Source organism: Parasteatoda tepidariorum, chromosome 9, assembly GCF_043381705.1.
Source record: "Parasteatoda tepidariorum isolate YZ-2023 chromosome 9, CAS_Ptep_4.0, whole genome shotgun sequence".
In the NCBI taxonomy this organism is placed as follows: domain Eukaryota; kingdom Metazoa; phylum Arthropoda; class Arachnida; order Araneae; family Theridiidae; genus Parasteatoda; species Parasteatoda tepidariorum.
The window spans coordinates 74,316,032-74,343,175 of record NC_092212.1 but is presented as its reverse complement, the minus strand read 5'-3'; the positions used below and the strand labels follow the sequence as shown (position 1 = coordinate 74,343,175).

Sequence of the window (27,144 nt, the reverse complement as noted above, 5' to 3'; positions counted from 1 at the left end):
TGCAATATTTAAATATTTAATCTAAAAAAATTTAAATAATTAAAAACAAATATTTAATACAAATTTGGTACAACAGGCAATTTACAATTTATTATTTTCTGGATCACTTTGTTCAGCTACAGGCAGATCACTTTTAGGTGGGGCTTTGACTTTAGCTAAAATGTCTTCCTCGTCACTAACATATTCTTCCCAATTTTTCTGTTCTTCATTTGACTCCTGCAACTCCAAATGTTCACTATTTTTTGGAGAAATATTCTTATAGATAGCCATAGCCTAAAGAAAAATTATTAAAAGTCAACCACTTAAACAATAGAAAATCTTAGTTTTATGCAGCTGTATTAAAATAATTGAGCTAGTCTTATCACGCTGGACTTAAAAATGTCATAACAGTGTTAGGTTGGAAATTACACAACATCCAACCCTGGCCAAGCACCTTGCTCGGTTTTTAGGGTTATATCTTTTAAAAGCCTTAGTAAAAATGCCCCTTGAACAGCGCCTGTGCTGGTACCCTACTTTGCACACTACAACCAATCAAAGAGCTTTCAGCTCTGATAGGTTTAACATAAACCTTGTTGCATTTACACGCTGGTTGTTTAGTCAGCTGCCAGGAACTCTAGCTCTCTATTAGTGGAATGAATGAAGATTTTACTGACTGAAACAAGTCACTGGGAGATTTGTTGCACGAATATGAAAATTGTTTTGATAGAAGGCTAGATTTACTGCAAAATGCATAAAATTCTGAAAACAGTTTAGTCCTGAGTTGCAAATTCCACAGATTTATCTGCAGCAATTATACTTTAATTAATGAATATGAATTGTATTTAATCCATTTGGATTTGGTTCGGTATTTCAAAAATTAGAATTTTTCAAATTTAATATACTGCAACGTAACGAGAAAATTTAAAGAAATGGAGCTCCCTGCAGCATTTATTAAAAATTGTCTTGAGTTATGGTTAGATAACTTGTTCTAGTTTAGCCCAATCGATGATATGTTTTTTTCTCTTCTGATTTTTTAAAGTGACAGTTAATTTGTTTTTTTTTTTCCTCTTAAAAATTTGTGTATTATGTGTTGAAAAAAATTTTTAAAATAAATAAATTTGGTATTTTCTGCTCTTAATACCATATAGCCGAAAAATATTTTATGAATGAATGCTTATTACACAATTGGAAAAAAAAAAATACAAATTCAGAATCTTACATGAGAAAATCTAGCTTAATTATTTTTATATCAAGTTGAAGAAAAAAGTTTTATCAAGTGTTCAGTAATTTTCTTAGATAATTTTTATAACTTACTTGTGCTACCATAGAAGACATGTCATTTGTATTTGATGGCAAAATTAGTGTGGTACCAGTTTTTGCAAGTTTACTAAAAGCAGTAACATACTGCTCAGCTATGAGCAAAGAAGCAGCATTATTTCCCTTCTAAAAAATAATGGAAAAGAAAAATTTGGGCTATGAGAACATTAAATTTATTAATCAATCACAATTTTAAATTTATAGAAATAGAAGAATACCTTTTTCAATAAGGAATCTGCAACCATTTTCAAAGATCTAGCTCGAGCATCAGCTTTAGCCAATATAGCAGATGCCTCACCTACAAATAATTCATTATCTATTGTTAGTTTATATACCACACACACACAGAGGTTTTTTTTTATATATATATATATATATATCAGGGCTCGAAAAAAACTCAGAAATTTTACCCGTCCTCGAGGACGGCTTGTCCAACAATGTACCCGTCCTCCTTTGAAACTAACCCGTAGCNTAAATATATATATATATATCAGGGCTCGAAAAAACTTAGAAATTTTACCCGTCCTCGAGGACGGCTTGTCCATCTATGTACCCGCCCTCCTTTGAAACTAACCCGTTGTTTCTAAATAAATAAAAATATTATTTTCTCTTATTTATTACAAACATTTATTAAATTGCACAACGAATTAGTAGTTACTAGAATTACAAATACTAGGATTACATTAAACAGTTACAAAAGAAATACTAGGTTACTAATAGTAAAACCTAGTATTTCTATTATGAAATAATTTATTTCATTGATGAAATAATTTAAAAAACTAAGGTTAAGTTATCGGTCAATTATCATGTCAATTTATCCGATGGTACTGCGTTTTTTAAATGAATCAAATATGATGTTTGTCAGTTACACAATCAAGGCAATGATTTACAGAGGTTTCTGCACAGAAATCTGAAAGAGGTTTTCTATTTAGGTAGATGTTCATAAATGCGTTTAACGCTTCTTGTTTAAGACCAGTAAGTAATGTGTTTTTTTGTAAGTTCATTGCTGAAAAGCCCCTTTCAACCACTGCAGTACTCCCAGACAGAAAAAACATCAATTCCACCATGCGCAGTATGTTGCTGTATTTCGAGATTAGAGGGTCATTTTAGAAGTGAGGCGCTAGACTCTTGTAAGATTACAAATATTGAAAATGTATCACGAACATTAACGGGAAAATGGCCGTCCGTGCGGACACTGGATTTGAGAAATTTGTAGTCCGCGGGGAATTTCTGACCGCCGAGGACGGGCGGTTTTTCGAGCCCTGATATATATATATATATATATATTACAGTTTATACATGTATCACAGATATGTCACTGTGATCTTATTTTATTTTATAACCATCGTTGAGCAGCTGACTCTATTTTGTGTTTACGACTTTTAACAGTGTAGCCTTGGAATTTCATAACCCAATCCAGAAGACAATGGTACTCCAGGATCAAGTATCGGGAGAAATTTTGCCTTTGTGTAGGACTTTTTGACGGAACTAGCCCGCCTTTGAGTTGCATGGAGAGGAAAACCTCACACAGTTAGCCTAATGGCAAGGAGACTCTAACCCATGATCCGCTAACCACTGAGAATATTTTATGTCAGCACTGTGGTTGGTGCAAGCTGGATGCGGAATTCGTATCGCCTGTGTTCGCATTATTGGAAGACGAACGCCCTGTCTCCTGAGCAATCACGGCTCGTGATTTTCTCATTTTATTTTATTTTGAACCCATCGTTGAACAGCCGTAGCCTTGTAATTTTGGACCCAATCCAGAAGACAAGTGAACTCCTGGATCGGTACCACCACAGGTATTGATTTGTTATGGGAACATGAAAAACTATAAGACTCGACATATTTAACGTGCATCAGTCACCATTCACTACCATTTTCATTAATTTATTCTTCGGCTGGCGAGGATCGAACCCGCGACCTCTTGGACANAATTAATTTCTGTACTTAACAAACAAAACAAGACATAAGGGTTTTTTTGTGCTTAAATAATTTTCACACTATTTAATAGTTTTTCGTAGTCAAAAAATTTTGCCGTTTGCAACATTGGGGATTTTTTAAATCTTAGTTTTGATGAATAAGTTGTTTCTCTATAAAAAATTCATTCTGAACAAATATAGTAATGCGATGAAAAAAAGATAAGTGTCAAAATATTATCCTCAGTAACTTGTCTCCAATATGTGATTTTTTTTTTTTTTTTTTAATGTCTACATTTTAAAGTTTTTATTAACATAAACCATAAAATCTAGCTCAATAGAAATGATATTCTTATTTAAAAACGGACTGACTTAAGAAAAAAAAATCATGCTTGCAAATGAGGTTACTACAATATTAAAATGGCTGATTATGAGTTAATATAAAAATTTTGCACTCAAAAATCATATGAACAACAAAAATAAAGTTTTTACCATGTTTTTTTATATCTAAACAATTGTTTCTCTGTGTTTAAACAAGAATTTTTTTTTTTTTTTGTCAATTTGAAGTGTTGTACATAAATTTTAAAAGTAAAAAGATATAAAAAAGAGAAATTGTATGATTTATTTTCTTATACTTTGTCAATTGGTTGAAATTTAATTTGGATATTTAAAGTTCATTTATTATATCTTTTATTAATGAATATATAAGTAAAAACACAAAAAAGTGGCTCAAAGTTGATGATATATTTTCTAAAGAAATAATCCATGGCGTAGGTCACATGCTCATGTTTCCTTTAATAATTCCCTTTAATATATCATACAAATAAAAAAAATGTTTCATGAAGCTTCAATTTTAAATTTAATTAATTCAGAAACAAGATAGAAAATTTTCAAAAATATATATAATTTTATAGATTAAAGAAGTTTTTGGAACAAAAGAAACAAAAAAAGTGTTTCGTCCTCTTTAAAAATTGGGTTTCTGAGATGTCCATGGGATAATAACAAAACTACATGCAGAACTGCTGAAAATATTTAGCTATCACAATAAAGCTATCATAAAGTATGATACAGATTTAATGCTTTATGAAGTTTTTATGTAGTTCAAGATGCTAATTGATCATAAAAAAGTTCTTCAAATTAGAATTAGGCATACCTGCCAACATTTGGGAAATAAAATAACGGATATTTTACTAGTGACATTTTTTAAGCTACGAGTAAAGATTTGATACATCGTATACAATCATGTAAATTGGAAGCACTTACATTATAAAATTGGAATAAATCTGAATCTTAAAAAGATTTTTTTAAAACCATTATGTATAATACTTAAACTATAAACACTTAACATACTGCAGTACTGGCAATAGCATTATCTGTTGAGGAATTAGAGAAGTATTTTTGCCAATAGCTGATATTTTATCCCCAAATATTTTTTTTAAATTTTTTCGACAAATACGGAGAAATTTCAGAATATACGGGTAAACAGGAGATAGTCGTAAAATACAGGAGTCTTTGTTAAAATACAGGAGACTTGGCTGGTAATATCACTGGATTATAAAATCAGTAAATTAAAAAATGTAGCACATGTTTAATTAAAATGACAAATGTAGATTCAGTAGAAATAAAATATAAATGCAGTAATCAATTTAGCTTTTAGTGTATTTGTACAGTTTAACTATGAATTTGTTTTCTACATGGAATCTAAATTTTTCAAAATATTCAGGTTTACGAAATCAGCAACTTTATAAAATTAAATGTTTTCAAAACTGATGTGATTGAACAGGTGGCGGATAATGTTTTTCGACAAATCCACAATAATAAAGAGAGAGAGAGAACTTGTGGATGAAAGGTAAATTTTTCAAAAGGCTAGGGCCCACCCAGGGATATCGTACCACTGACGAAGAAGAAATTAAAAGGTAATATCAGCCTACTAACTTACCCTGAGCTTTATTGATTTTTTCTGTTTTTTCAGCTTCAGAGGATAAAATCCTGGATCTTTTTTTACCCTCTGCTACATTGATATCAGCTTCCCTGATTCCTATGCATAAATAAAATATTATTAGATTTTTTTATTTAATAATCATCAACACAAAATACGAACAAAGGTTTACACATTTTCAAAAAATTATGAACACAAACAGATATGCATTCAATTCTATTAAATACCCTTTCTCTGTATTTTAACATACATTAAAAAGGAATTGAAGTAAAAACAAAAGCAGGCAACAAACAAGCAAAAATGCAAATAAAATAAAAAAGTTAAAATAAATACAATGAAAATAAATGAAAATTTAAAAATTAAATCTAATTTTTTTTCCTGCTGCCTAACATTTTTAATACTATGTGCTATCCTAAAAATTAACTTCTTTGAGCTATCTTACAAATTTGCAATCTACAGAGAAAAGAAACACAAATCTAAAGAATTGATGTCAATATAAGCTAAAAATAAATGAAAATTTAAAAATTAAATCTAATTTTTTTTTCCTGCCGCCTAACATTTTTAGTTTTCATTTATTTTCATTGTATTTATCTTGAATACAATGAAAATAAATGAAAATTTAAAAATCAAATCTATTTTTTTTCCTGACACTTAACATTTTTAATACTATGTGCTATCCTAAAAATTAACTTCTATGTGCTATCTTAAAATTTTGCAATCTACAGAGAAAAGAAACACAAATCTAAAGAATTGATGTCAATATAAGCTGAAAATAAATGAAAATTTAAAAATTAAATCTAATTATTTTTCCTGCCGCCTAACATTTTTAATACTATGTGCTATCCTAAAAATTAACTTCTATGTGCTATCTTAAAAATTTGGAATCTACAGAGAAAAGAAACACAAATCTAAAGAATTGATGTCAATATAAGCTAAAAATAAATGAAAATTTAAAAATTAAATCTAATTTTTTTTTCCTGCCGCCTAAAATTTTTAATACTATGTGCTATCCTAAAAATTAGCTTCTATGTGCTATCTTAAAAATTTGCAATCTACAGAGAAAAGAAACACAAATCTAAAGAATTGATGTCAATATAAGCTAAAAATAAATGAAAATTTAAAAATTAAATCAAATTTTTTTTTCCTGCCGCCTAACATTTTTAATACTATGTGCTATCCTAAAAATTAACTTCTATGTGCTATCTTAAAATTTTGCAATCTACCGAGAAATGAAACACAAATCTAAAGAATTGATATCAATATAAGCTAAAAATGATCAGACTACAAAATAAAAATCATCATACTAAATGAGAATTTTTTTTTTTCTTTTGTGGCCAACTTCATAAGTTGGAAACTACAAATTGAAACTTAAATTTAAAATATAACCCAAGATAGCATTCATCTTTAAGTGAGAGGTCTACCAAAAGCTATTGCTCTGATGGATCTGTTGGCTGAGAACTTTAAACTGAAGTTGTATTCTTTGGTATAGCTGATTTTTTTAGTCTTTCATCTTGATTTTCAATTACCACAAAAACTTATCAATTTTTTTCATTACAAATTGATAGATTACATGAACATCTATGTATCATTTATGATTATTATTCATTGCATGATAATATCTATGTTTTGAGGATGAGCACCATAAAAAAATTTTTGGAAGGACTATTTAATACTGCTACACATTTATACATGCCATATTAAAAAATTAAAATCTACAACAAAAAGAAAAAACAACAACATAGAAACAATATAAAAGCTCCTCTAGTTCAAAGTAATATTGATCTTTAGGAGGATTCCACAGGGCATGTAGCCAGATTTTTCTCAACAAAAGATAAGTACCTCTTAAGTACTTTTTAAACACTCGAAAATATTTTTAATCACTTTCTAAAAAATATCATAATTAGCTGTGCAGTAATTAAAAAAAAATTTCTATTGTTAAAAGTTCTTAATTTATAAACATAAAATCAATAAAATTCAAAAACATTTTCAAAGTCGATACATAATCATGATAAAATAACTAGTTTCTGATAAATATTGCAGAGAAAGTTGTAGAAATTATTAATTTTTTGTAATTTAGAACAGCAATCGATACGGCAAAGAAAAAAAAATCCCTTTTGAAAAGTTAGCAAATTAAGCCCTTTTACAAACCCAGAATAAAAAAGTACCTTTAAGGACTTTTAAAAAATGTAAATAAAAAATAAGCACCTTTAAACACTTTTTAAAAACACTGCACTCCCTGGTTCCATATAAGCAAATGATTTTTTTAAAAAATAAAATACATAAAAAAAATACTTAAATTGAATGGAAAAATTACCACACCTTCAGACTCTAAAATAGCAGCTCTTTTCTTTCGTTCAGCTTCTACTTGCATTTGCATAGCCTCATTGACTCGCTGTGGCAATCGAATATCCCCTGAAAAAAATTGTATTCATGCTTAAGTTAAATGCTAATTGAAAAATAACACATATTCACATTTTTCAGCCAAAAATCTTGTTAATTATCCATGCTGAATTAGATTGGTTAATAAACTCAAATCTAACTCCACTTTCATAAATAAAATAACACAATAAAAATTTATGCTACAAATCAATACTGAATTTTTTTTTTTTATTTAAAGAAACAACAAATACAAACAAGAAAAAAAAAGTTTTTTTTTCAGGACTTATATTGCAGGATAATGTCTTAACAAAATTCAACACGAAAAAGTCAATCTGGAAAAATAAGTATAACACCTGTTCATTTTCTAAAAATACAGTGAATTAGAAAGCATTTATTCTAAATAGGTTTTTTAGAAATTGCAAAATAGAATAGTACCAATCAGGGTTCGAAAAACCGCCCGTCCTCGGCGGACAACGAATTTTAAGAATCCGACGTCCGCACGAACGGCCATTTTCCCGTTAATGTTCATGATACATTTTCAACTTTCGTTATTTTACAAGAGTCTAGCGCCTTACTTCTATAATGACCCTCTAATCTAGAAATACAGCAACATACTGCGTATGGTGGAATTGATGTTTTCTCTGTCTGGGAGTACTGCAGCGGTTGAAAGGGGCTTTTCAGCAATGAACTTACAAAAAAACACATTATGCACTAGTCTTAAACAAGAAGCGTTAAACGCAATTATGAACATCTACCTAAATGGAAAACCCCATTCAGATTTCTGTGCAGTATCCTCTGTAAATCATTGGCTTGATTGTGGATCTGGCAAACGTCATATTTGATTCATTTAAAAAACTCATTACCCTCAGATAAATTGACATTCCAGATAACTTGACCTTTATTTCATAAAAGAAATAAATTGTTTCATAAAAGAAATACTAGGTTACTATTAGTAACCTAGTATTTCTTTTATTACTGTATAATGTAACCCCAGTATTTTTAATCCTAGTAACTACTAATTCATTGTGCAATTTATGTAAATGTTTGTAAGAAATAAGAGAAAATTAGACTTTTATTTATTTAGAAGCTACGGGTTAGTTTAAAAGGAGGATGGGTACATTGTTGGACAAGCCGTCCTCGGGGACGGGTCAAATTTCTGAGTTTTTTCATGGCCTGGTATCAATATATTTAGCTCAAATTGATTTTGACTGACCAAATGATTGAAACACAGTCAACTCCCAACTGTCCAATAAAATGTGGTGAAAGAATAGGCCTGATAACAAATAGGCAGATAAGAAAAAGTTTCACATCCTACCTCGTCTCCCATTTAATTAAAAATACAGTGAAACCTTTCAGGAGCGATCACTCTCCATTCCACAGTAAAATGGTCATTGATGGAGGTTGGTTGTTATTTCAAAATTGCTATCAAAGGTACATGATGTTAGATTATTCAGTGTCATTTTCTAGGTACAGAAATGCCACTTTTGTTGGCGTCATGAAAAGACGGATAGATGAATAAAATTTAAGGACTATAAAAAATTATGCCAACTAATCAAATTATATGCAAGGTGTTTTAAATAAATAAACAATCATGTTTTTTGGTTAAGTTTGTATTTAATTTTACATCATAAAAATTTTAAAAGATAAGAAGAAAATTGTTAATTTGAGATGCTTGTTTTTTCTAAAATAACTTTTTTTTTTACTTTCAACTCTAAAAGTGAATCATTGATAGCATCGTCCTCAGTGCACTATGAGTGACTGCACTCAGTGACTGCAATATGAGATTGTATCCTCAAAAGAGCTCGCGAAATAATAGCCTCATATAAATATTTTGAATGCATTTTAATCTACTTATTTCCTTGTTAAATTTTTGTTTCGATATTTTTTGTGCCTCCTTACTCTACCTTTTTCACATTTGGTGCAGATATTTGTCCAGTCGCTGGGAGAGGAATTAATGGTCTCTCCTGAAGGTTTTCTTCAACACAAAGTCTATGGAAAAAATTCTGTGCTTCTCAAAAGTGGTCATAAATAGAGGTGGTTGCTACATAGAGGTGGTCTCTACATAGAGGTGGTCTCTACATAGAGGTGGTTGCTACATAGAGGTGGTCGCTACATAGAGATGGTCTCTACATAGAGGTGGTCTCTACAAGAGGTGGTCGCTACATAAAGGTGATCTTTCTGGAAGGTTTCACTGTACATGTTACACATCTTAAGATGGGAAGTATGTAATGATGTTATTATTTCAAAAATATTAATTTTATTAATAAGCTACACACATGTGAATAGTGAAGAGAAAAATGTCCCAAACTATACAGTTCTTACAAGTAGAATAGTTCTTACGATATATATCACAATATGAAAGTGTTGGCAACAGGCTACTGCTTTTATATTCCATTTCTTTCTCCTCCACCTCCCACGATAAGTTCAACAAAATGACTGGTTCCAACATAAATCTCTTTTACTAGTCCAAATACTACTTAATTTTTTTACATTATATAATCGTCGTTGAACAGTCGACCCAATATTTGGGTTTATGACTACTAATGTTCAACTCCGTCGCCTTGTAATTTTGAACCCAATCCAGAAGACAAGGGAACTCAGGGATAAAGTATTGCGAGAAGTTTGCCTTCATGGAGGAGTTTTTGATAGAATTAACCCTCCTTTGAGTTACATGGAGAGGAAAACCAAGAAAACCTCCCATAGTTAGCCTGACGGTGAGGGGACTCTAACCCATAATCCGTCTACCACTGAGTATATTTTACGTCAGCACGCTGTGGTCGGTGCAAGTTGGATGCAGAATTCTTAGCGACCAACCATTGCTGGGATTGAAACCTCATTGTCAGCTCATTGGAAGGTGAAAGCTCTATCACCTGAGCCATCACAGCTCAGTCCAGATACTATGGAGGACAGATAGTCCCAAGATGAATACTCAAGAGCCTACTGTAAACACATTGAAGAATTGGTAATAATTTGGAATGGGTTTTTTGCCACAATGAATTTTTTGCTCATTATAATGGGTACTTTGGAATAATCCCGTCGGTTTGCCAACGCTAGCAAATGCGCAAACACTTTGGCGTACTCATATAAAAAAGCAATTTCTAAAATAATCATTCTAAACACATTAATTTTATCAAATAATAATAATAATAAAATAATAATACCAAAAAAAAAATTTTAAGTGTAAAGAAACGTTGTTGTAGTTCATTTACGTCGCACTAGAACTGCACAATGGGCAATTGGCAGGGGTCTGGGAAACATCCCTGAAGATGATCCGAAGACATGCCATCACAATTTTGATCCTCTGCAGAGGGGATGGCACCCCTGTTTCAGTAGCCCGACGATCTGCATGCGAAGTCGAGCACTTTACAGTAGAACAGTTTAACGAGAACTGCTACCGCACTCCCTCGGTCCCTACACAGATTGATCCAAGTGGTCACCTACCAGTACACTGACCGCAGCCAGTGATGCCTGACTTTGGTAATCTGCTGGGAACCGTGTCTTAATCACCAGTCCACTGCGGGACGTAAAGAAACGTAATAAAAATAATCAAAACAAAGCAAAAACCTCTATTTTTTTATTTTTCATAATTACATAATGAATTATTCTTGAATGTAACCATCTAAACTATTATAAATCATTTCCACGACAGGAAATCCTTGATAGCTCTTAAAATGCAAATAATTGCCTAACACTCTTCTAGGGAAATTCCAAATTTGAAACATTTTGCAATGTAGTAAAGAAACAGCATATTTCAACACGCTAAAGAAAACGTAATTGAGGATTGCACAGTAAATAAGATTCAATTTTCAGTTATTGGTGCAGAAGCTACCTTTTGGCGATAATATCAGGTTTGGCCAAAATGGTTGACGTGATAATCCTAAAGTACCTTATAATAGTATAGGAATTTCACTACTACAAAACCAAACGACTATCCTCAAAAAAAAAAAAAAAATTTCTTTTCTGCAAGTTTTCTACTTTTAATTTATGATGAAAATGAGGTGCAAAACAATATTTAAAGAACACATTTACACCAAAAGTTTAGGATTTAACATTAAGAATGTTACTTACGGATTTCATAACGGAGACAATCAATCCCCCATGCATTGCTGGCTTTATTTATGGCTTCTGAAAAAAATAGAATAAAAAGTACAATTAATGAGCAGTTTTTAAAACAAATTATTGACTTTGCATTTGCTTACACTACAAGAAAAACCTTTACCGATAAACTTTTCTTAATTCTTCTATTCGTATTGATACACATATTTAACAAACTTACTTTAAGAAAACCGAATTATTTTTATATAACCATTATTTAAACCATATTTGTACTTTTTTTATCCTAGTTATTTTTATAGCATAATAAACCTAGTGGCAGAATTTTTTCGAGCTTTCTGCGACAATTCTCTATAATACTAATTCCTTTCTAAAAGACATTTTTATGTATGTTACTAATTTAAAGCAACAGAAGAGCTTTCTGTTTACAAAAAAGCCTTTATGTATAGAATAGAACAGTATATAATTTTTTTAACTATAAATACAAGATTTTTTTAAATCTAAGTATAAAAAAATACATATTCTAATATTATAGGAAATATTCTCCTGTTCTAAAAAATATTTGTATAGCTAACCTTTTTAAACTTTTGTTATTTGGAAATTACTTTTTATAGTATCAATCTGAAATTCTAGCTAAAGCCAGTCATTGCGAAATTTTTTTATTCTCAAAAGAAAATAGGAAGAAAAAAAATCACAAGCATTAATGCTTCTCCGATATGCGAGAAAAGCATTTTTTAAATATAATTCCGCAGAAAAAAGGAAAAAATGTTCTGCGAAAAAAACATTTCGAAAAATTCTACAGATAAAAAAACACAAATATCTTTGCTTTCCAAATAAAAAATCTTTCTGCAAGAACTCTGTAATGTTCTGCAACAATGTCGCCGCGTCACCACGATTCTGACACGGGGATTATAAAAGCGTTATAATATTATAACATATATTTTATAGTATTATAATATATATTTCATAGTATTATAATATATCCTTAATATATAAAAAGCATAGGAAATTAATAGTTACTAGAGTTAAAAAAAGTTCTAGTTATGCTAAAAATATTTATTGTAAACAAAATAAAAGTATTATTTAAGATGAAAACAAAGACAAATTTACCAACTATTGCAAAATTCAAAGATTCTCTTTCTCTAAATACACTATCAAGTGATATTTTTCCCAACTCAGATCGCATAGTGGTTTGAGCAAGTTGGGTAATTGCAAATTCTGGATCTTCAACACCATAACTAGCCTAAAAATATTTCAACATTAAAACTCATAAAACAAACATAGTTATTTCCTTTTACATTTTTCTACATAATAAAAATTTACAATACGAACAAATATAATTTTTTTTATATAATTGCTTTCATAAATTTCATTAAACAATAAATTATGGTTTTATTTCACAATTATTTTCTTTATTCCGCTATCATACAAAAAATATGGTTTTGTTGCATAGTGATATCCTTTATCTCATAAATAGCAGCATATTGTTGTACAAAAATAATGATGGAGCATTTCCTTGTACAAATATTCTATTAAATAATTATTTCATTGTAAGAGGATTCTATTAGGTAGTTATTTTCCTTATCTAATAAATAGTAATGCTTAATAGAACAAAATTATTGATGCAAAGTTTTAAAATTTTTACAAATACACTAAAATCTTGATTAATCGAGCCCCGATCTTTCTGCTTTCACAAGTTTCCAAGTTCCCCAGTTTCTGCTTTAACAGAGCTGTCAAATAATTTAGAGATTTTTTGCTTTACACCAATTTTTAAAATTATTTTAAAAAATTCTGAACTTGATCTCCAAAATACTTAATACCAAAAACAGGAAATCCAACATCGACATATGTGAATCTCACAGATAAATGGAGAAACAGTAATCAAAAGTGCTGTTGCATATATAAAACAAGAAGAAGCAACACCAGCAATCTTGTTATCTATAAAAAACTAAAAAAAAGAGCAAGACATTGCAACAGAAAAAAGCCTAAGCAACATAAAACAAAGACTGTTTTAAGTAAGAACTGCTTAATAGCAAAATTATTTAGATATGGTGCATATGTATGTAGAATTTTTGTATGTTTAAAATAAAAATTTAAACCTAAACAATTTTTTTTTATAATTTTCAGTTTAAACGAGTTTTCCAGTTATCTGAATTAGTCTAGGTTAATATTAACTGGGATAATCAGGAGTCTACTGCACTATAAAGTTTCTCCAATGGACCAGAATTTAGGATCAAAAGCATTACTAAATTATAAATACATTTTTTTTCATACATAAAGGCAATAAAGTGATAAGCCACATTTTTTTATTTTACAACAAACTGTTACGTAGTATCGCTTGCAGAAAAATGCTTGACAATATTTTCAAATGTACAGCTAGATAACTGCACGATACACAAAAATTAGCAACTTCAGAAACAAATTTTTTTTCTCACAAAAAAAAAGTCTAATTAAAATTTTCTTTTACAATATTCGAAAATCCGGTTTAGCATTATATATTGCCTCAAATAATTCATACATTAAAGAATTCACTTACATAATTTTCATACTTTTTGTACAATTAATATAGTTCTATCTAAACATAGTGTAAAACACATCAAATTATATTATTCATAGATTTATTTACAATGTATTTAAAAGTTAAAAAAAAAATTATTAGAAAACAGTCTGAAATCAAAGTGAATTATATTGCTTAACCCAGCTGTTACAGTTTGTTTGTATGTAAGTTTCTAGGCTAAACAGTGCTCTTTTAAAGAGACTGAAAGATTGAAAAAAAAAAATTTCTATTGAGAAAAAAAACTTTGGCTTATTGAAAATAAATCAAATCAAGCTCATAATCAAAAAATTTTGCCAAATTAAACATTTCAACACAATTTTCCAAGATATAACACCAAATAAAATTATGAATTAGGAATATTTCATAGTTTCTAAAAGATTTCCTTGATTTCTTTATTGAAACTAAATTATAAAGATATCTCAAAAAATTTTCAGTAGTCTTGTATCTTAGAATAGTAAACCTACAACAAAGAATAACAGAATAGAGCAATATTTCTCACAGAATTGTCATTTTTACAGTTTTGTTTTATATAATAATCATAAAAAAATATAAAAAGAATTCAAAACATGCAAATGAACAATCTATAATACTAATAAGAAACATAAATAAGATTAAAAATATATAAATGCATTCACACTTACAATAAAAGATTAATTAGAAATATTATAATTTATAATTAGAATTTCAGATAATAGTTAAATCGAAAAGAACTAAAAAAAAGCATACAAGAATAAGAAATTGGTTTTACCTTGTATGGATCAACAACTCTCAAATAAAGAACACCATCTATGTTTAATGTAACATTATCTAAAATTATAAAAAAAATACATAAAACTTACAAAAAAAACAACAAAAAAACCAGAAGTATTATAAAAAATAAACAAAACTTACAAGCATATACATAGTATTACACTACAAAACCGAATCAACAGTATAAAACAATAAAAAGTTCAACAAAAATATTATAAATTTAAAAAACCAAACTTTCAATATATCACTAGTTTCTTTCACATGAACTTTACATTCCTTATAACTTAGAGGAGAAAAAAAGTTTGTTTGTTTCTGTTTTTTAAGGTTGTTTGCTTTTTAAATGTGTGTTAAATATATTTTTCAATGATTGATTACAATGAATTGAGATATAGATATGATTGATTATTAAGCCTATACAATGCTAAATATTGTGATACCCAAGCATAATTTTAGACATAGAAGTTTAAAATATTCTTATTTCAGACTTATAACCCAAAATTTAAAAAAATTCTTGCAATTGAAAAAAAAAGTGGTAATTGTCAACAAAACTAGTAGTTATAATATTTCATACAACTCCTGAAATCGCAAATAGACAAATACTAAAATAATTAAGTAGCTACATGCAAGATATCTGCTACATTTTAGATTTTCAAATCCATGACTTTTCATGACTAATTCCAAGAATTTTTCATGACTTAACGAAGTTACTATTTTCTCTGACAAAAACGCAACAATAAATTAAAAAAAGCATTAGAATAACATTAATTGAAATGATAGGCATAACCGAAACTGTTATACTCTGCATCTTCATATTTATAGATTTTGAATTTAAAAAAAAAAAACAGAGTAAAGAAAGAGTTGAAGCAATAAAATAGCTGGAAAAAATACAATACAAGCAAATAATTCCTTTTTTTTCTGCAGAGCTATATTCTAAAGATACTTTTCCTGTTTATTGAAAAGGAAAGAAATACTCCTGATTTTTTTGTTCTCATTTCAGAATTTTAAAAAAAAATTGCCATTAACTCGCTTGCTTCTGCTAGAATCTTAAATTGATAAAATAAAAAAAAATAATAATGAAAATTCTGGAATCATAGAAGTTTAAAAGTTAATCCGCTCTAGAAATGATGTTTTTTCTTTCATTTCTTGAAAGAAAACCGTAATTTTTAATTTTTAAAGAACATGATAAAAACATTTTATATTTTAATAAAATATGACTGTTAGTGATGATTTAGTTAGAAATTCAGATATTCGGAACACCATGATATTAGGGGGGGAGGGGTAATTAATGCCATTTTAAAAATTAGATTCTTCAGCGACCTAAATCCATGACCTTCCATGATTTTTTTTAAAAAATAGTTAAAATCATGACATTTCATGAAAAAGTTTGTTCAATAACAAAGTTTGTTCAATGTTTGGAAATCCATGACTTTCAATGATTTTTCATGACTTTCCAGAACCGCGGATACCCTGTACATGCAACAACCAACATAGTAAAATTGCTTTTATGGAGAACTTTTTGATGGTACTAACCCGCATTTGAGTGGCATGGAGAGGAAAACCTCCTACGGTTAGCCTGACAGGAGGGGACTCTAATCCATGATCTGTCTACCACTGAGGATATTTTATGTCAGCACTGTGGTCGGTGCAAGCATGATGAGGAATTCATATCGACCAACAATTGCTAGGATTCAAACCCAGTTCAACCCATTTGAAGGCGAGCGCTCAATCCCCTGAGCCATTACGGCTCTTTATTAAAAATTGAAAGGCTCAAATATATTAAAATGGTTGATTAGATATGATCCCATCAACAAAAATTACAATATTGTTAAAAATTTGAAATTTGGCACAATACTATTTTTAATTGAATGACTAAAGAAGAGTTGAAATATTTTTCAATAAAAAATACAGTGAAAAAGCAGCAAACTGTTTTAGCACAAAAATAAATTAGAAGACAATCTCTTAGTTCAACATTTCAAAATTCTTTCATAATCCATTTACAAATAGAGCTCTATTGCATTTAAGGTAGGTAGGTACTTAAGTTACGTCGCACTAGAGCTGCACAATAATTGCTGCTATTGGCGACGGTCTGGGGGAACATCCCTGAGTATGATCCGAAGACATACCATCACAATTTTGATCCTCTGCAGAGGGGATGGTCTCCCTGCTTTGGTAGCCCGACGACCTGCACACGAAGTCGAGCACTTTACGGTAAAACAGTCTAATAAGGACTGATACCTTGCACCCGCAGTCCCTACACAGGCTGATCAAAGTGGTCACCCACCTGCTAACTGACCACAGAAAGTGATGCTTGACTTCAGTGTTCTACTCGGAACCGTGTCTTTACGATCATTCCACTGTGGGACACAATTTTTCTGATAAGATGGAAATCTTTCCAAATTTGCTTCAAGATAAAATTAGCACCCATCTTATAATATGACACAAAAAGCTCATTAGAATATTCTTATAGATTTAAACATTTAGCAAAATAAAATTTTTAAATATAAAAATTCATTACCTAGTGTAATTGCAGACTGCTTAGGAATATCTATGGCTAACTCTTTTAAACTCTGCACATATTTAACTCTATCAACTATAGGAATAAGGAAATTCAATCCCTAAAAATTAGTGAATAAATATACATTATTAATCAATTGTAACACTTCACTCTAATGATTATATAATATCTAAATAGTTTAAGGATAAAAAATATATCCTAAAACAAAATCTTTCACATAGATAAAAATAACACATAGGTCATATAGTTCTTAAAATCTTGTTTTTATTTGCATGATATATTTTTTAAAATGATGCATATAGCCGCACATTTGAATATTTACTTTTTACAATAAATCTATGCAGTTTTGCATATTACTTTTTTATACTACTGGTTTTCCACATGATTATTAAAATAGTAATTTTTTTTTTAATATGATAAAATGGTGGAATACATGAATATTTCAAACAACAAACTTGTAGTTCATTTGTATGATATTGACTTGATTGATATTGATTGTTAATGACTTGGTGACATGCTCGAGTGAACCCCACTTATGTTTGGTTTTTGTCACAAAGATAAATCCAAATTACACAAAAAAGGCTATTTCCTTAAAATTTGACCATCAAAATCTACTTCAGCCTGCAGTAAATCATCAAAATTATATACAGTGAAACCTACAGGAAAGATGTAGCCTCTATGTAGCTACCGCTTTCGAGAGGCACAAAATTTTTTCCGTAGACTTTGGGTTAAAGAAAACCTTTAGGACAGATCATTAAAACCTCTCCCAGCAACCAGGCAAACATCTGCACCAAGTGCGGAAAAGGTTGAATAAGGAAAAATTGCAAAACAAAAATTTAAAACAAAACAAATAAGCAGATTAAAATTTTTTATAAATATTTGAGTGAAGCTCATATTTAAAGAGCTCTTTTTCAGGATACAACCTCATGTTGCCGTCAGAGTGCACTAAAGGCGATGCTATCAATGATTTATTTTTAGAGTTGGAAGTTAAATTAGAAAAAAAAAGTTATTCAAAAAAAAAACTAAGCACTACAAAAAAAAATTCTCTTCTCATCTTTTAAAGCTAACTAATTTTTATGATATAAAACTAAATGCTCTTCTAAAGATAACTAATTTTTTTGATATATTAGTAAATGCAAACTTAAACAAAAAACATAATTGTTTATTTATTTAAAATAGCTTTATCATACATAATTGGCAAATTTGTTTTTACACATAATTATATCAGATTTATTTTTACACATAATTATAATTATATGATTATTTTTATAGAAGCTAAATTTTATTCATTGATCCATCTTTTAATGACGCCAACAAAAGTGGCAAAAATTACACTGATAACAATTTTGAAGTCAATGGAGGTAGCCTCTAAGAACGACCAACCTCCATCAACCATTATTTTACTGTGGAACAGAGAGTGATCACTCTGGAGAGGTTTCACTGTATTTCAATTAAGGAAGTGTCTAAAAAGAACAATATGTGGTATACTTTCAGAGTGAAGAAATATTCAATTGTGAAATGAAGTAAATAAGACAATTACACTGGTGTTCAAAATTAAGAAAATTTTATACACTTTGTTAATTATCTACAGAACCACTGAACAGATATTAATAAAATTTGGGTTGATATAATATGAAAATAATAACCATTCAACAATTATAATACACACGCATGATCGTATGTAACACCCATCAAAGTCGGATGGTATCAAAGAGTGGTTACAGAATTGAATTAAAAAAATGGTTTAATGGACACCAAAGGTACAAACATTTAGGACTCACACCAAGAATTCAAACTGGAAATAAAGCAGTTTATGAGAAACTGCAACAGTTTTTTTTCTTCTCACTTCTTCAGTGATGATTGTGAGCCCAAGTCAAAATTCCGGAAAATTTCTTGAGTTAAAAAAAAAAGTTTAAATTGAAAAAAATTTGAACAAGTTTTTTTCCCTCTTCCTCAATATCTCTTAGCTTACTTAAAATCTTTTTAAAATTTTACACATACTTATACCATTTACACATAACTATTATGACCTGGAGAAGTAATTAAAATTTACAAATATATCTTTCTTTCTTGAGTTTATGATTATAACAACTATTTACTGATAAAAAATGAATATTAATCATGAATATAAGCTTATAAAGTATCTCTCCGGCTCTCCATTACAAACAAATACAATAAACTGTGTTTTTAAGTTCCACCCTTGAAAATTTGATTTCCAGATGCTTCTGTGATCAATGATTTTTTTAAACGTCTGGACCTTCGATCTCCGGAAACTTCCGGATCACTGTTAGCGAAAATTCCGATAATCAGGATTTTTTCCGAAGCACAATCAGCCCTGTATATATGCTCTATAGGGTAGAGGTCTGGAGATATGGATGCCCAATCCATCTGGTAAATATCTTCATTTCAGAAAATAGTCAACTAAAATTGCTTTATGGTTTCGCATTGTCATCCATTAAAACGAAATCAGGACCACTGCACCCTTAAAAAGGCAAACATAGGGCTCCAAGACCTGATTCATACATCTCATACCAGTCACAGTACTGCTTTCAAAAACATACAGGGGCGTGCGGGAGTCCAGCATTATGCTGCCCAAAGTAGCAAACCTGACATACTGGTTGATTTCTAGGAATTAGAGGGCAGGTAGCTGATCCTGGTACCTCCACAAGAAAGTCAGTGCTCCGACTGAAGTGAGACTTATGAATAAAGGGAATATTTGGCCACTGATCGATTCTCCGATCTTGAAGATCTCTGTTCCATACTAAACAATCTCTTCTGTTGATAAAAACAACAGGCAAATAGACTCTCTCATGAAACATTCTGGAGACAGTAAACCTTGAAACTTGGCTTCCTGTGGCCGCATAAAGGTCATAAGATAGCATTCCAGTTACGCTTCACTGCAATCCGCAAATTCTAATCTTAATTGGCTGTTGTGGCGCCTAGTCGACCATGGCCATGCTTCCTGATGGCAAATCCTGAATTTCTGAATCCTGAAATTCTGTTTAAAAATTGCACTTGACGATGGGAGTTAAATTGAATTCTCTACAAATCTGTATTTCAGAGTCGTGATGGAATGAGATGGAATAATGAGCCGCCAGGAACTAGTGTATTCGCCTTCCAACGAGGCGAACTGGGTTCAAATCCCAGCGATGGTTGGTCAATAAGAATTCCGCATTCGGCTTGGATCAACCACAGTATTGACGTAAAATATCCTCAGGGGTAGACGGAACGTAGGTTAACGTGGAAGGTTCTTGTGGTGTTCCTTTCCATGCAACGCAAATATGGGTTAGTTCCATCAAAAAGTCCTCCACGAATGCAAAATTTCTTCCATTACTTGATCCAGGAGTTCCCTTGTCTTCTGGATTGGGTTAAAAATTACAATGCTACGGAGTTGAACATTAGTATTCGTAAACCCAAATATTGGGTTGGCTGTTCATCGACGGTTATAAAATGAAATCTGTATTTGAGACTGGCCTGCTTCAAGTCTTCCCCTATTTCGCTACCTTATTCCATCATCTAAACCTGATGTTTATTCAATTTTGTTTTTGAAAATTAAATTTAAAAAAAATCAGTCAAGATTGCTGAAAAAATAACACCAAGAAATTCAGCAGGATGTGTAAGATAACAAATATCAGATTTTGTAATGATAACTTTTTCCTCCACTAGCTCTGTCCACGCACACATCGATGCTTATGTATTAGACGCACAAGATCTTTATTTTGAAACAGTAGTTTTACATTTCATTCAGTTTTTCTTAGGAAATTCAACAAAATATGTAAAATTTAATTTAGAACATAGTGCAGTTTAGTGATTATGTATAAAAAGTACCTTTTTGTATTTACACTTCTATAACATCTATACTATTAGTCCTGTGGATTTGTTTTTAGTCTAATTCAATTCACCGTAAAATACTACAGAGATTCCAATGCATTGCTTATCCAATTAACTTTTTAGATTTTAAGTATGAAAATAAAATTTTTGACTAATACTGTGCGACTTTGAGGAGAACTCCTCCAGNTCTTCAATGTTTATTTATTTTGCTAAATCTATTGTTCATATAATAAAAATAGCAAGTTTTTTTTTTTGAATGAATTCTAATAATGGAACACTACTAAGTTATTGATATTACTAAGCTTATTGATAAAAAAAATGGAACGCTAATGTTTAAATAAACACTATTGCATTTGTCATTAACGTGTCTAAATACATGTGCGGCCCTTCGTTAGCCAACCTGCTGTGCAAGTGGCCCTTCACTCAAAAAGGTTGTGCACCCCTAGCTTATCCAATTAACTTTTTAGATTTTAAGTATGGAAATAAAATTTTTGACTAATACTGTGCGGCTTTGAGGAGAACTCCTCCACACTAAAAGTCTGGGGCAGTCCGCTACCATGGTAACAAGCGACAACATACCTGTATCTCTAATGGGGGTGAAATGGAAGAACGAATGTGTTGATTCGCTCACTCACCCCGACCTATGAAAGGATTAAAACAAAACTATTTAGCCCACACTCATATACAAAGTGCCATTTCATCGTAACCATAGTACCCGCCACTAGGCGAGACAGGTGCCTGGAGTTCTCCTGACAGCCGCAGTATACCTTTTTAAGCATTTTTAACTTAACTTCCTAAACCTCCACTATTATTATTAGAAAGTTCAGTCATCTAATCAGTTATGTCTACCTACTTAATTTAAGTAGATATATAGAGTAAAAAATTAAATGTCCATTTATCACTTCTAACACACTTAACAAAACTAATAACCATATTACTAGTAACAAACTTGCTATTTTTTACCATAATATTATCCAGCAAAGGAAATAAGGTATGATAAAATATTATATCAAGTATGTATAAAAATATGAATGACTATACTTTGACATTTTAATGAATGCAAATGAGTAATAATAAGAAGGTTGAATATCGATTTCAGAAAGGATCTTCATATCAGCACATTTCATTCAATTTCATATTCTTTTTTATTCATTTAATTTTTCTTTAGTAAAATAAATTTAGATTCTATTATTCAGGTTTGATACAAACTTTCTGAAAAAAGTTCTTTGACAGGTTTTTATCACATTTTTCAGATTTTTGTAAAAGGTGGCAAAAATGTTATTAATTTTCCAGTTATGCCCCATTTTTAAACATAAAATAAATTACAAAACAATTATGTATGCCATAAAAGTTAAAAACAAAAAATAATTTTTTTTTTTTTTAGAAAAAAAAATTGGATTTCTAATAATATCAAACATAAATTTATTCGTGTTTCTTGACTTTTTGAGTATTTAAGTCATATTCTCTGATATTTCCTTGATTTTTTTCAGATTGATAAGATTCCCTAACTTTTTCCAATTGTCCCTGTTCTGTGGCCACTCTCATATTACTCTTTTTATCTAAAATATGAAGAAAACTCTTAAGCATAAACAATTTTCCCAAAATGTGCAAGATATTTCAGTTTCGTTTTTTTTTATTTTTTTTTTTTAGTTAAAGCAAAATCTTTAAATAAAATGTTTAGACTTACAGGCTGTAATATTCTCTTAAATTTCCCCATTCTCTCAACAACCCATGCTTCTTGTTGGGGTACAAACATAATAATAGTGTTGAAGGGAGTTGACTGAACATGCCTCACAAAATCTATTTGCTTGAAAGGCTAAAATAAAACAAAATAAAGGTTATTTTAAGCATACATACAATAACAATTTAATATTTCAAAGCATTGAAACCTAATTTCATTTTGGATTATACCAATTCTGAAATACTAAAAGAAAACAAAAATAATTTTAAATCAAAATTATTAAAACTTCTATGGAAAAAACGCGCTTAAAAGCAGCAGAAATTTCACAAAAAGGATAAATGTAGCAATAAAGAAAACGAAGGAAATAAAAATAAATATATGACCACCGAAGCCGACGTCTTCAGGGGGTACCGGCCCCGGTAGCCATAAAACAAAACCTTTTCTATTGAGGGGGAGGCAAATGCCTAAAGTAACACCCTCAGTCCCGGACTTCTATACAAAACCTTCGGGGTACTGAGGGTGTTACTTTAGGCATAGACCAAAGTACCTACCTATATTATTATATTAAGTACCTACTAACACAATAAATAAAGAATCACTGACATTAAAAATAGTTAAGTAATTTTTTACACCTTTTCCTCAAAACAGACTAATATCCAGTTTTGTACAAAAATACTCATTGTACTTTAAATAGGATACCCATTTTAAAAACACCAAGCCTAAAACATAGGGGTCATATACATACCAAGACTTAATTTCTAAAATTTATATTTTTCCACACATATTATTTGATTCTGGTATAATTGAATAAAATATTAAATTAGGACTCTATCTTTTATTTATATTTAGTAATGCACATACCTTAATTCTATTTCAAATATAATTTTAGAAGCATTTGTAGCATCACTTTCAATAAAAATATATAATGAAAAGTGATTTGTGTATTTAAAAAATGGTAACTTTTAAAAAAATAAATTAATAACAAATAAACTAATAAATTTTAAAAATGGTAAAAAATGGTAAAAAAAGTTCAAAAACCCTGGCTTCATTTTATAACAAATATAAAAAAAAATTAGATAATTTTTTATGTACAATACTTATTATTACACTCTACAATAGGGGTGCACAATCTTTTTGAGTGAAGGGCCACTTGCACAGCAGATTGACGAACGAAGGGCCGCACGCATATTAGTCATGATGGTGGCAAATATAATTTTTATCTCAAAATTGGTGCTCTGAACAATAAATATTTTCATCAGTAAACTTAGTAACATATTTACCTAAAATTAAATACTTTAATTATTAAAATTCATTCAATAAAAAAAACTACTTTTTTTATTCTGCCTTTTTATTATTATATATATATATATATATAGAAAGAGATACTATAAACTCAAACAAAAAAAAGTATAATGCCCATAGAATAAATGCTAAATGCGTAAAAAAAACTGCATACATACTTATTTTAATGAGTAATATAAATTTGAACTAAATATTTTAAAGAAAATTTGTAAGGTTTAAGCAAAAATTAAAACCTAACTATTATAGTACATATTATGAATCAATATTTTGTGAAGAGGAATGAAAAGATTCTAAATTTTTACTATTAAAAGAAAAAAATTCTTGTGTTCAGAAGCTCTCGCGGGCCGCACATCAACAGTCAGTGGGCTGCATGTGGCCCTCGGGTGGCAGGTTGAGCACCCCTACTCTACAACTTAAATATTTTACTAAAAAACTGAAGAAGAAAAATTTTTAAATCTTACAACTTTTAAATTTAGAAGATATAAAATATCTGTAACAATGTCTAAATTAATAATCTTCGTATAAAAAATTTTAAAACACAAAAAAGGGATGCTAGAAACAAATTTATTTACTTACAAAAGGTAGAGATAATTTCTCCTTTCGAAATTCAAGCACTTGTTTAGATTGGGGACGTGATAAAATAGACATCAAGCGATAGCTTGTGGCAACATTTTTCATTTTAGTAATTTGGAAAACATTTTCCAATGTAAGTATTTTCTAAAAAAAAATAATGATAGTAAACATCAATGATATACAAGTTCAAGATACAGATTTCAATTGCAGTAAGCTCTTCTGATATCGACAAAATTGGGTACAGCATAGCAACCAGAGTTTAACAAATTTGCAGATAAATAACAAAATTACACAAACAAAATTCACAAAATCATCATTCAATAGTAAGGCAGATTATTAATTTACCAAAATGGCCAATTTTAAAATTATATTAAGTAAAAGTTTTGGGCATTCTTTTTTGGGGAAGTTGGTACTTATACACCTACTACTTCTTTGAGATGTGACTCATGACAGCATATAACAAGACCAACTCAAAGGGTAAAATTCCTTCTTTCTTACTAAATTTCAAATTTTTTTTCTTACTGTACTTAAAAACTACACTCTTTTCTTACTAAATTTTTGCAAGTTCAAAACTCCTCAGCAATTATAGTTGGCAGAAACAGAAACCAATTTGGATATATTTTCATTATTCTCTATGTAAAATCAGAAGAAAAGTATTCCATGGCCGAAAAAAAAATAATCTTCTTCTTCTGTTGACATGACATCCCTTTGTGGGCCAGAGCCTTCCCTAGAACCTTCCACCATTCAGCTCGTTTCTAAAAAAAATGATCTCAAATTGATAGTTTCCATTTCCGTAGTTTAATGCACTAAAACTTCATTCTTTTACTTAATTTTGAAAATTATATCATATTTATCATACAATATTTCTCTTGACCCAAATATTAACCGATTAAAAAGTTTGTCACAGGAAAAATAACAGCGCAACATTTAAATTTTAATGAATAAATTATAGATTCAAAATTGTGAGAGTCCTGCTTAAAAGATAAAATAATAATTATACTCTATAACAAATTATTTGGAACTCTCCATAATTATTTGGAAAGGAAGAAATAGGAAAATGATGACAAAAGAATTGAATTAAATCATTCATTACTGAACAAGGAAATACTCCAACTTTAGTGGTCAAAGCACAAAAGAGGTTTTAAACTTGCAAAAAAAAATTTAAAAAAAAAAATCATGCAGTTGTTTGCTTTGTGATGAGAACTAATTATAATGGAGATATTTCCGTATCATGATTTGTAGAATCAATTACAATAGCAGAGGAGCCAGATTTTAAACTTGGTAATTTTGAAAAAAAAATTAATTTAGATGTTTGCCCCGGGGGGGATGAGTTATGCTTTTTGAGTTAGTCCCTTTCAGTGATGTTTTTTTTTAGTTTCACATAGGTCATTGCCTGGAAGTTGCCAAAACTTGTCGATTAAGTTGATCCCCTTATCTGATGTTTTTTTTTTCTTCCTTCTTTGTTATTTCAGTTTCTCACATGCCACTTTACGGGAGACATCAAGAATAGGCACTTGTGGCGTAGATGCTGTTATGGTAATCTTCACCTGAACAATTACTTAAAAAATACATACAATGAATCATAACATGACCAACTCGTTTTTCGAATTCAACATATAATTGAAAACGTATTGAACATAATTGAAAAGTGCAAAACGTATAATTGAAATTATTTTTGCTTACACATTTGCGGTTCGAAACAAAAGCCAATAAATTTATACTTGTAAAATTTCATTATATTTCGAAGTGTTTATTTCACATAAGACTTTGATTAAAAATTCTATTGACTAGATCATCACTGGGGCTCATTCCATTTATAAAATTATTTGAGGGGGCTTGAAGCTAGCTTCTCAGTGCCCATATACGCACCTATACATACACTTTTCTTTCTTAATTCATACACTTTTATCAAAATTAGTTTCAAATATAGATTTAAACAAGAAAAAACCAACACTATTAACACTACACTACAATGATGCAACTTAGCAAAACAAAAAGTAACATACATTATGAAACCGGCTTCTTTGTACAAATGTAACAACAGGTAACATTTTAACAACAGAAAGGAGTGATTTAAATGAGCAAATTAAATTATTTTCATAAGACACAGCTCGCTAATAATATTTAATAAATAAAGTTTCTACACAAATCAAAAAAAATTATTTTATAAATTTATGTTTAGAGTTATCACGCTTTTGGATGTCTATTTTTGTCCACTTTCGGCCAAAATCATGAGAACGGAGAGTTTCTGAATAAAATAAGCTATTTTGTTTTTCCCAAATATATAATTCGTTAAAAGTGAGGAATAGTTATTTTAAAAAGCAAAATTAAAATAATACAGGTGAATAACTA

At 29.8% G+C, this 27,144-nt stretch overlaps 1 protein-coding gene across 3 annotated transcripts; it reads right to left on the bottom strand.

Moving 5' to 3' along the window:
- LOC107439893 (stomatin like 2) lies at nucleotides 1-27,009 on the bottom strand. Of its 3 annotated transcripts, none has more exons than XM_043040235.2 (12): nucleotides 26,799-27,009; nucleotides 24,796-24,936; nucleotides 22,924-23,052; nucleotides 17,406-17,505; nucleotides 14,889-14,947; nucleotides 12,694-12,826; nucleotides 11,599-11,655; nucleotides 7,471-7,563; nucleotides 5,152-5,250; nucleotides 1,515-1,594; nucleotides 1,294-1,422; nucleotides 1-273 (listed from the first exon to the last, which is right to left on the bottom strand). In XM_043040235.2, exons 1-12 carry the CDS (start codon nucleotides 26,841-26,843, stop codon nucleotides 82-84), a joined length of 1,257 nt encoding a protein of 418 aa, XP_042896169.1. In that variant the 5' UTR covers nucleotides 26,844-27,009; the 3' UTR covers nucleotides 1-81. The 3 variants fall into 3 exon arrangements, with proteins under 3 accessions (XP_042896169.1, XP_071040912.1, XP_071040911.1); XM_071184811.1 differs by having other exon boundaries at nucleotides 26,662-26,983; XM_071184810.1 differs by lacking the exon at nucleotides 26,799-27,009 and adding an exon at nucleotides 26,476-26,659.
- Between the last annotated feature and the right edge of the window lie 135 nt (nucleotides 27,010-27,144).